Genomic DNA, 11,279 nt, shown 5'->3' with positions numbered 1-11,279 from the left:
ACAAACAGGGTTTATGGAAGCAGGAAAGAAGCTGTTGAACCCTGCCTGGCAGCTAATTAATGAGCTCATTAGGAGGTGGGGTGTGTGGGGAGGGGGCGGGGCTGCCGTGTTGGGCTCTGAGCTCCCTGTAGGAGTTCCCCAGGACATCCAGGAGTCCCTTCCTCTGGGGTAATCAGCCCCTTTCCAACCCCCAGACTCCATGATGTAATACTGACCCTCACAGATAGTAGCCTTTTCCAGTCACCTGGGTACATCCATAACTACATGAACTATTGTGAAGAGGCTCTGGCCAGGCTTATGCTCAGACTCCACGTCCAAGGCCCGCCCTTGGTTTTGAACTCCTGGCAGGACCTTCCCCCTCAGTCAGGATGAGGAGAGGTCACTTTGGGAGCCGCAAGCAGGTGTCTGTAATGTGATGTGTCTGCCCGGATAGGCCATGCTTCCTGTCTGCCTTAGCGCTTTGGGTTCCTGCTGTGGTTGGTTTCATTGGGCACTCAGGCTCCCAGGTAGACTTCTACCAGTCCCCCAACAGAGTGCATGCGATAGAAGACCCCCAGAGGCAGGCCGAAGTTGACAATGGTGAACCAGGTCCTGTAGCCGTAAAATTCCTTTTCCAGCCCATTCTCAAACTCAGGGTGTATGCCGAATGCAGGCATCATCCACAGCTGGGGAGAGAGGGGAGGCTTCTAGGTGAGGGAGGGGCTCTCCCAAACCTTAAAATGCTGAGCTAGAAGCTGCACTTAGTTCCCACTCGCTCATCCTGGGGCTTTCAGGGCAAGGTCCTCAGCCCTGGGGCCCTTCTCACCCCGAACACACAAAGTCTTGGGCATGGCTTACCTGAGGCTAGACTAAGCCCCGAGAGCTGGCTGTCTTATATGTAGCATTTGGCAATCTATATGGATGAGTTGTGCCGTTTGTGCTGTAAGCCCTGAGCTCAGGCTTTGCTATTTCTGCAAGTTACTGCCACCTGCATCTCTTCCCGCTCTCCCGTGAGAATTCTACCCATTTGCCAAAGCCTAGACGAGCCTTATCAGCCTTCCAGAAACACATGTTGGCTCTTGGGATACGTGCTTCTTCCGTCTCTGAACTCCTGACACGGTTTAAAGCCAATTTATCACTTCTCTGCATAGAGCAGCTGTTTCACATCTGGGCTGTGTTTTCAGTGCTTTTAGAGGTTCCCAGCTAAACAACCCTGAGTTGTCCCATATCTGCCACTTACAGGTGGTGAGAGCTGGGACTGATCAGACAACATATGCTTTAGTTTGTCCAGGGGGTGGGGGATGGACAGTAACACTGCCCGTCATTTGGAGGCACAGTGGTGATTAAAGGAGGTGTGGAGATAGTGCATGGACCTTTGGGCCTGCTACTTAGCAGCCAACAGATGCTAAGAGACCAATGCCAACCTCCAGTTCTAGGGATTAATAGAAAACAAGTGGTTCTGGGCTGATCTTTTGGCCAAATTCAATGGACGTTTGAGTTCAGTGGTCATTTTTCTAACAGGCTCACTGGCACCTCCCCCATCAAGACTGGAAGCTTCTGGGGCTCAGAGCTGCACACGTTTGTAAAGGGGGCTGTGCTATGGCTGATTATATCAATTCTTGCCAGGCAGCTTGCAGGGAGCTGCTCAAGATACTCCTGGCTCTCAAGCACCATCAAGCTAGCTAGAGGCGAGTGGCTTCCTACGAAAGAGGCTCTGGGTCCCCACAGCACCCCCACACCCAGGAGTTTCTGCCCAGACACTCACCGTGATGTTACAGAGGATGAGGAAGAGGGAAATCTCCTTCAGCATCCTTCGTTTCCAGTTGAGGTGGCTATAGGAGTGGATGTAGGCCCTCGAGGCTCTCCGTAGGTCCTGGCCCAGCTCCCGCAGGGAGCCTCTTCTGGGCAGCTCAGCATCCTGCTTCCCCATCGCATCTGGGAGCACAGGCTCCCAGAGGGGGCGGCGGTGCAGGCCCTCGATGATGAAGAGGTTCTGGGTGATATGCTGCAGGATAAGCAGCAGTGAGTAGGCCAGGATGAGCTGGTTGAGCAGCTCATGTGGCTGGGTGGCCACGATAGCCACGATGGAGAAGTAGGCAATGCCCATCTGGCCCAGTGCGGCGCCCATCAACAGCACCACATCCAGGCTTCGGGTGGGGTTCTTGAGTGTGTCCAGTTCTCGCTCCTCCAGCCCATGCATGGCCGTGCCTGCCAGGCACGCCAGGCTCATGGCGGGCAGCACAACCACGTAGAATGCGTAGTAGAGAGTGAAGTACTGGCGGGCTATGTCAGGGCCACTTGCCTCGATCTGGAAGAGCACAAAGACGCACACACCAGCCACCAGTGCCAAAACGCCCAGCAGTGGACCAAAGATGGCCCCATGCAGGCGGAAGGGTGGTCTGTTGGGATGGGCACCCGAGTGGCTGGTCAGATGGCGGCCCACGTTCTTCCACATGACGAAGAGCACCGCACAGCAGATGAGGCAGTACTCAGTGCTGAAGGGGTAGAGCATCAAGTAGCCCTTCCGGAAGACCTCGCACACTGTGGCGTTGAGGCACATGCAAGTGTTGGTGTCGTTACCTGAGAGGGGGCAGGGCAGGAGGAGACAGCGTCTCAGGCAGGCAGGTCCTGCACTGAGAAGCCTCGTGCCACTAGTCACTCTCACCCATCTCCTGGAGCACACTGGATTTGGACAGGACCCAGCCAGATGTTTGCTTTACAGATGTGGAAACAGCTGAGGCTGGAGCATAGAGATCGAAGATCACAAAATGATTACTCTTTTACAAAGGGATTCAAGCCTCTAGGTGCCAAACTTTGATAAAAACAAAAACCACATTTCAGACATGCTCTCCCTGACTCCAAGCATCACCTCCACGTGTTGCTTGGTTGGCAGAGCAATTCTGCCATTTGAAATAAGGAATCGGGCTGCCACACCTGAATGCGGTGACTGGCCTCAGCAGAACACACTGGGGTAATTAGAAGTCAGCTCCTCTGGAGGAGAGCACGGTGTCGCTGGGGCACATGGGTGCCAAAACGCTTGAGCTCAAACCAAGTCAGGCTAGCATCCTGTTCTAGGAAGACCAGGGGAGAGGGATGGAGCTAAATGCCACCATTGCAAAGCATTTGGAAAGCCTCAAGGCCATTTTAAAAAGGAATCGTTACCAGAGGCTGGAGAGATGACTCAGTGGACCGTCCCTGCAGAGGACCCAGGTTCAGTTCTCAGCATGCACATTGCACATCAGGTTCCTGGGATCTGATGCCGTCCTGCCTCTGCAGACGCCCACACTCATGTACACACACACACACACACACACACATACACATACACACACAACACACACGCACACACAACACACACACACACACACCACACAACACACACACACACAACACACACACATACAACACACACACACAACACACACAATACACACACACACAACACACACAAACACACACTTAAGAGTAAAATAATTTCTTTTTGATTTTTCGAGACAGGGTTTCTCTGTGTAACAGCTCTAGCCGTCCTGGAACTAGCTCTGTAGTCCAGGCTGCCCTCAAACTCACGTCTACCTCTGTCCCCCAAGCGTTGGGGTTAAAGGTGTGCGCCGCCGCCGCCACCACCACCACCCAGTAAAATAAATTATTAAAAAAAAAACAGAATGTTAACCAAAGTGTCATTTGTGGTGACATATACCTGCAATTCCAGAGCTTGGGAGACCAAGGCAGAAGGATCTCAAGTTCAAGGCTAGCCTGGACTACATAGTTAAACTCTGGTTCAGAAAGTCAAGGGTTAGGAATGTGGCTCCGTGATAGATCTTTTGTCTAACATAAAACCCTGGGTTTGAACCACTATACTGCAAACAAACAAACAAACAAGAACTTTAACTTAGAATAGTAGCTCACACCTATAATCCCAAAACTTCGGAAGCGGAGGCAGAAGGATTGGGAATTTGGGGTTAGGCTTGGCTAACCTGTCTCAAAAAAATGTAATTCATTACCTTGTATATTTGGGGCGTGTGTGTGTATATGTATGTTTGATGTTGATTTGTCTTCCTTAACTCCTTCTCCACCTAATGTTATGAGACAGGGTCTCTCACCAACCCTGGAGCTCAGTGTTTTGGCTAAACTGATCGGCCATTGAGCCCCTGGAATTGCCCAGTAATAATAAACGGAAGCCATGGGTGTGGCTCAGTGGCAGAGTGCTTGCCTAGCATGAATGAGGCTCTGTTCCAACCCCTAGCCGCAGACATACAAACACACATCCATGATGTCACTGGATCAAGGCTCCCTCTTTGCACTTTTTGTGCAAAGTGCAAACAGAATGTAAGGGGTGGGCCACAACATGCCATGATTCATGCTTTGGGCGTGTGAACGCATGAGAGCTGGGGCACACAGGTCAGGATGCCACCTGTGGGTGGGGCAGACACATAGGTGTGGCTGAATCCCACAGGGTGCAAGCTCCCCACGTGGATTTATGGGATGTTGCTTCAAAGGGCAGACTATACAGACTCAGGATTGGCCAGGCGGGATGACCCACAAGTCTCCTGCCCCTCCTGGTATGTTTAGATATTCAGATTGGATTAGCGCAGCATTCCTTTCAGCCCCAAAGACCTTTTAGCTTCATACAAGGAAAATACGGATATAATGGGTGGGTGCTTGCCTGAAAGACTTCTCGGTAGCCAGCTCAGCCAGGATTAGTGGCTTGCTTGCTGGCAGCAACATGGCCACAGGGAGTAGAACAAGAGGTACCAGTCCCTGATGGAGTATGAAGGGGGCCACTGACACGATGAACTGTGTCTGAATGTACATGTATGTGTGCACGCACCCGTGCATGTGTGTGCACACGCACATAGAGACCAGAAGACACCCAAGAGGGTGTAGTACCTTAGGAAATATCTGCTTCATTTTGTTTTTATTTTGCTTTGTTTTGTTTTGTTTTTGAGACAGTCTCTCATTAGCCAGCAATTCACCACTTCGGCTGGCTGGTGAGCCCTAGGGATTGATCTGTCAGGCCATGCACCATGCATGGTCTTTTTTTTTTTTTTTTTTTTTTTTTATGGCTCTCACTGTGTAGCTCTAGCTGACTTGGAACTTACTAGACCGGACTGTCTTTGAACTCACAGAGATCTGCCTGCCTCTGCCTTCCAAACACTGTGTGGATTGAAGGGGTGTGCCACAATGCCCGGCTATGCCTAGCTTTTTTAATGTGAGCTTAGGGAGCTTAGGGAGCAAACTCAGATCCCTGTGCTTGTGTGACAAGCACTTTATAGCTGGAGTCACACTTTTCTGTTTAACAATGATCTGGCTCTGAGTGTGCTCCCAACTTCAAACTGTGTGTGTGTGTGTGTGTGTGTGTGTGTGTGTGCACGTGCGTGCTTGCATGTAAAAGTGATGGGGGAAGTTCTGCTCCCCTTTGTACCTGAGAACTTTTCCATGAGGGCGTCGAGCTCAGCCTCAATCTCACGGTGCATGGAGTCATTGGTCACAGCCAAAACCCACAGCAGCAGGTTTGTGGCCAGGGTCAGCATGAGGCCACACCTGGAGGAAGGACCACACGCTGCTCACACACGCAGCTCACACAGCCTGGACAGCTCCCACGGCCCTAACCTCAGCATTCACTGCTCTGGGGGGGGGGCGGGGTGACAGCAGTCTCAGAAGCAGATCTTGAGTGGTGGTAGGATTTTAGGATCCCTTAGGGGTCTCTTGGAATGCATCCCTCACTAACTCACAGCTCCAGGCTCCTCCTGTCTGGGAAAACCAGAGGGTGCTGGAAACAGAGAGCCCCAGGAGACCGCAGCTGGGGACGCATCTTACCTGGTGAAGTTGGTCTGCACCTGAACACAGTCTTTGCAGTGTCTCCAGAGTACCCACGTCTGAAAGAGACAGGTCCTTGAGCCCAGTTGCTCATGGTGTGATGCCGCATAGGGTGAGAGCACCTGGTGTGTGTGTGTGTGTGTGTGTGTGTGTGTGTGTGTGTATTGGAAGACTCCATAAGGAAGCCTGGGCTGCAATCCCAGCTTTGCCATTTCTTTTTTTCTGTGTGGTTTTAAGCCAGAGGTAAACATGTGTATGCTGTGGCTGTGGGGAGGGGCTCAGTCGCCACTGCTTGGGTGGGGGAAATAAGGGTAACGTGAATACAGCAGAGATGTAGAAGCAAGCGTCTCTGGGAGCTGGGTTCAAGAACATGCAGGCACATACAGATGAACGTGTCTTTAGGTATCTACATCTGGGAGACGGGTATGTGCGGAGGTGTGCATGTGCACAGGAATGTTATGTGGGTATGCATACATGGAGGTGGGCTATGATTGCTGTGTGTGTACACCCTGGGGGATGGAGACATTACCTATATGGCGGCTTTTAGTATAGGTTGGGTGGTACATGTGTCCCCAGAGGTATGCGGGTGTGAGAAATCCATCACCTGGACACTCATGAAGATGATCTCGATGACCGGAAAGATGAGTTCCACTTCTGACTTGCAGTGAATGTGGCTCACATCGTAGCCCATGCGAAACACATTCAGGCAGATGGTACAGCTGCCGAAGAGCACCAGGGAGCCTGGCCGGGAGAGGATTGGCCGGGAGAGGATGGCCAGGTGTCTATGATAGGCATGGACACCTGCTCCTGAACAGGTTCTTCTTCCCCAGCCTTCTCCACCCTCCCAGCTCTGAGCACTCACATCTCACCCAAATGGGTCCTGCATGAGGGTCACGGTACAGCACTGCGTGGGGCTTCCGTGTGGTGCCCACTGTGTAGTACAGGAGCCACAACAGGGACAGGACCTTCAGCGCAGCCAGCAGGATCCACACATCACCCAGAGTGACAGCCACATTGTTGAAGATCATGCTACAGATGAATGCTCCACCCAGGAATACCACATTGAGGGCCAGGAGCCCTGAGAAGAGCTGCCCGGCCTTCTGCGCCTGACGGTCTCTCCTCAGCATCAGGGAGAGATGCCGCGCTAGCCAGGACTTCTGCTTCGGAGGACACGGGAGCCCTGTGGGCTCGGTGGCCATGTCTACTTGGTCATAGGCAGGTGCTGCTTCAGGGGTCTCTGTTTCTGAGGATGGTATGGATGCAACCTCGGCAGGGGCTGGGGAGGGAGAGGAAGTAAACAGACTGATTGACAAGGGGACCTGGGTTGGAGTTCATCCCTGCTCCTAATGTCTATGCAATGAGAGCATACTATGGAGCCCTTCTAGCTGAGTCACTCAAGCTGCCCCATATCCCTTACGGGACCCAAGGTTGAGACACCAACATATATATATATATATATATATATATATATATATATATATATAGTCCTTTATGCTGCACATGAGCATAAAAGGTCGTTTTGAATATACCGAGAGCCACCTTCCCCTCCTCACCCATGACCAGGGCATCCTACTTCTTAACTCAGTGCCTCATCCTGAAGTGGAATAATGGCTTTGTCCCAGCATCAGGGGTCACTTGAGTACTGTCCTGTAACCAGGCATTTTTTTTTTCAGAGCTGGAACTTCTCATCATCAAAAGTCAGTGTGAACATGCTAGTTCATAGAGAATGAAGTCAGGAGGGCCGGGGCTGCCTCCCTGAAGGTGGGATGATTGCCTGCAGGGTTGTGTTGAGTCTGGGCTTGCTGGGAAAGAACGCTGTGCCTGGAATAATTCTCTATTAGGGACACTGGAGTATGTAGACACAGGCAAGGTCTAGATGACACCCACTGGGTTCACAATAGTTTCTTCTGGGGGAGGGATGAAGGGACTGGAAGAGAGAGAGTTCCCTCTAGCTTCACTGTTCTTAAATACATTTAACAAATGCCAGGTGGTGGCGGCTCACACCTTTAAACCCAGCACGTGGGAGGCAGAGGCGGGTGGATCTCTGAGTTCAAGGCCAGCCTGGTCTACAGAGTGAGTTCCACAACAGCCAGGGCTGCCTTGAAAAACAAAACAAATTACCAAAATAACTAAAATGTATCTTAAAACTCATCACGGTTTGGAAGAAAAGCTCTGTGATTGATTTGTCAAGCCTGCTGTGTATGGGGTGGGTAAGGATCAGCATGGATGCCATGCACTTTGACTGCTCCAGCTTCCATCTGCTCCCGGCTGTCCCAAGAATGCACCCCAAGCAAGAGGACACTACTCTTTCCCTGCTCGTTGGAAGCTTCCTTGCAGGCCACCCACTGTCAGCACTGACTAGGGCCCACTTTCGGGCCTCCCAATCTGCAGTGCTGTCCCTCGAGGCCACTTTGGGCACTGCTCCTCCCCAGCAGGACTGAGTTGCAGCAGAGAAGGCAATGCTTGTGCACTCCCCACTCCACTGCCCCAATGGCTCTTGGGAGAGCTCCTGCATTCAGGCATTCTGGCCTCAGGGCTCCGAGTGCATACTGTCCCCTCCTAATTTTCATGTCCCTAGCGAGTTTTTGTATTCACATCTCTTAGCAGAGAGCTGGACTCCATCTTTGCTTCGGTCCAGACTATGCATGCGGTCAGACCCCAAGCCCGTCCATCCCAGCTCGCACACTGCCTGCCTGCACCCTCCCTCCTTTCTTTTATCTCTTTCTCTCCTTCTTGGCCTCCCTCTTCTTGGCTTACTTTCTTTATATTCTGGCTCTGGAGCTCAAGATGGCCATGGACCCTCAATTTTTCTGCCTCTGCCTCCCACGTGCTGGGATTATGCATACCTGCACATTCCTATACCTTTATGCCTGCCTGACTACTTAGATTAACCACTACTTTGGAGCCCATCTGTTCTCTCCTGGACTGGCCTTCCTGTTCACAGTGATCGTCTCCTACTGAGAGTCCTGCAAAGACAACCAGTTGCCCTCAGTGTAAAGTCCAAGGCTTGTGGGGCCCTACTGGGTGAAATGGGGCAGTGTGTACCGACAGGGCCTGGTGCACACAGTGCTCAAGGAAGAGTGGCTGCTGCTGCGCCTGCTTTACCCATCCCCCAGCCCCCACTGTTCCCGCATGGGAGTTCCCAGAAGGCTCTGCACTCTAGCTCACCTCCCTATCTTTGGGTGCCTCATCCTTTGTCTGTGATTCCCACCTTCTTGCTCTTTGGCGACTCCAGCTGGTCCTTTAGAACTTATCCAGGCTGGGCGAGGGTCCCTTCTTGCCACCCTCCCCCAGAATCCCTTGCACATTGCATTGCCCAGCATGCTCTCTCTTCATTAAGGAACTTTTCTGTCTGTCCCTCAAGGTCCTGCTAGGAGATCCTCACCACACTAGCCCTCACCAGAGCCTCTCTGGGGCCCTATTCCCCCCCCCCCCGCACACACCCTGAACAATACCAAGAACTGATTACTTCGGATATTCTCTGTTGGGCAGTGAAGTTCTAAGCTTTGACACCCCCCCCTTTCAGGACTTTATAAACAAGTTTCTGTTATTTGCCAGTCCTTCCTGTCATCCTTAGGGACAATTCTACCCACCCCCGTTACAGGCCCCAGCCACAGCCCCGCTCCCCACATCCGTTCAAACCCAAATAGAGGTCTCCATGTTTTCCGTGTGGTCTCCTGGCTTCCTTTCCTGATGTGTTTTTTCTTCTGCCTGCCAGCTCCCCCATGACCCTCCTCCAGCTTCTTCATGCCCAAGAAGGCACATGGCCACTTTGTTGGGCCACTCTTCGGCTGAGCATGAGTGTGCATTACCCAGAGCTGGAACTCCTCCAGGCCAGAGATGGGATTCTGTTCCACTTACCTCTCCAAATCTAGCAGTCCTAAAACCCAGCCAATGTTTCCCCTGGACCCTGGCTGTTTCGTGAGGGGGATTTCAGCACCAGAGCTGTGGACAGAGACCCCGCCCCTTAACTCTTTCCGGGAGGCGGCCCAGATGGTTATCTTTTTATCTCCTTCACCCAGGACACCTCCCTGCTCTCTCACTGCCAGTCCTGGTGGCCCCACCCCATCTGCCCCACAATCAACCCTCCCTTCCCCACTCCCTACTGATCAAGAGCCCAGATGGCATTTAGCATCTCTGTAATCTTGGCCAAGCTGCATAGGTTCTGTAGTCAGTGTCCGTGTCTATCCATGAAATGAGCGAGCAACTAAGGAATGGTAATGCCCAGTGCTCAACAAATCTCGCTGGTTTGCACTCTATCTAGCCCTCATTTCCCATCTCCCAGAGCCTTGTGCACGCTAGGCTCGTGCAGTACCACAGAGCGACACCGCCAGCTCAACAACTTCTTGAATGAATAAATGAAAGAATGAATACATGATACCTACCTTAGGAGTTTTGTCAGGATTTAATAATTTGTTACACGAAAACACACGAAGAACCGTGCCTGGTAGATATTTGAACTTCCCTACAGATCAAGATCCTAGGGGGACTAAAAGATTGGAGTTTTCGCTCAGACTGCAGGCCATGGGGGTGGAAGTGTGTGGAGACCCTGGAGAACAAAGTTCCAGGTCCTCTCCCTTCAAAGGGCTTGCACTCTGAGGGCTTCCCCTGCTCCCACGTCTGTGGTTCAGTGCTCCACCAGCGGTTATCAAAGGGGCAAGTATGGTTCACTGCCAGGTAAGGTATGAGGGTGGATATCAAGGGGTCCAGGAAAAGAGCTAGAACTACTGCGCTTGAAACCAGCTAGAACTCCGCCATCCTTGGCACACCTCTCGGCACGACGCCATTCCAAGGGAGGTCCTAGACACCAAACTGGTTTATGGGTCTCATTCAGAGGCAGGCGATGAAAGAAGACGAACCTTCGGGGCGACAGGGCCAATAGCGAAGGGCCAGCTCCGAGGGAGGCTGAGGAGCAGGCCCGGAAGCTTCGGGATTTTGTTCTGAGCCGAGGAAGAGAGGTCTGGGCAGCCCCGACATTATACATATATTTTTTTAAGCAACCATCCATCCAGGTTTCTGGATTCTTTCAAGCCTGGGCACCTTCTTTGGGCTGTGAGGACCGTTGAGCCCGAGGGTGAAGTAGAGAGGAGGAGGTGGGTGCCGAACCAGAGTTGGGGTGCACGATACAGGGGAGACAGCCTCGGGCCGCCCCACTCACTCTCCCCTCTTTCCAGTCCTTGTAGCCCCCGGCTCATGAACCCCACTTTGGAGAAGTGAGTGTGAGCAGTCAGCTGTCCCGGAGCCCTCGGGGATGGGGAGAGGTCCCAGCTCGAGCTGGGGAGCCCTACCTGAGGTCTGCGAAGCCATCGACGCGGGCTCCCCAATGCCTGAATTGCAGCGCGTATCTTCCGTCCAGGTGAGGTCCCAGGAGCCCGGGGACAGATGCCTCGACGCCCTTTCCTCCCCGCCACCCCCCCGCGAGACTGCGCAGCCGCCGCTCGGGCTCCAAGGCCCATCGATTTTTCTGTTGACTTTGGGAATCT

General features: G+C 52.5%; 1 protein-coding gene across 1 annotated transcript; it reads right to left on the bottom strand.

The window, feature by feature from the left end:
- Nucleotides 1-465: 465 nt before the first annotated feature.
- On the bottom strand, nt 466-8,650 carry Otop3 (otopetrin 3). Its single transcript, XM_051183028.1, has 7 exons — nt 8,643-8,650; nt 6,659-7,098; nt 6,401-6,537; nt 5,797-5,855; nt 5,402-5,520; nt 1,745-2,559; nt 466-665 (listed from the first exon to the last, which is right to left on the bottom strand). The coding sequence occupies exons 1-7, from the start codon at nt 8,648-8,650 to the stop codon at nt 495-497; spliced, it is 1,749 nt and encodes a 582-aa protein (XP_051038985.1). The 3' UTR covers nt 466-494.
- Between the last annotated feature and the right edge of the window lie 2,629 nt (nt 8,651-11,279).

This window comes from Phodopus roborovskii, unplaced genomic scaffold (genome assembly GCF_943737965.1).
Source record: "Phodopus roborovskii unplaced genomic scaffold, PHOROB, whole genome shotgun sequence".
Classification (NCBI taxonomy): Eukaryota; Metazoa; Chordata; class Mammalia; order Rodentia; family Cricetidae; genus Phodopus; species Phodopus roborovskii.
Note: the sequence above shows the minus strand (reverse complement) of the source record. Positions and strands in the feature narration are given on the sequence as shown.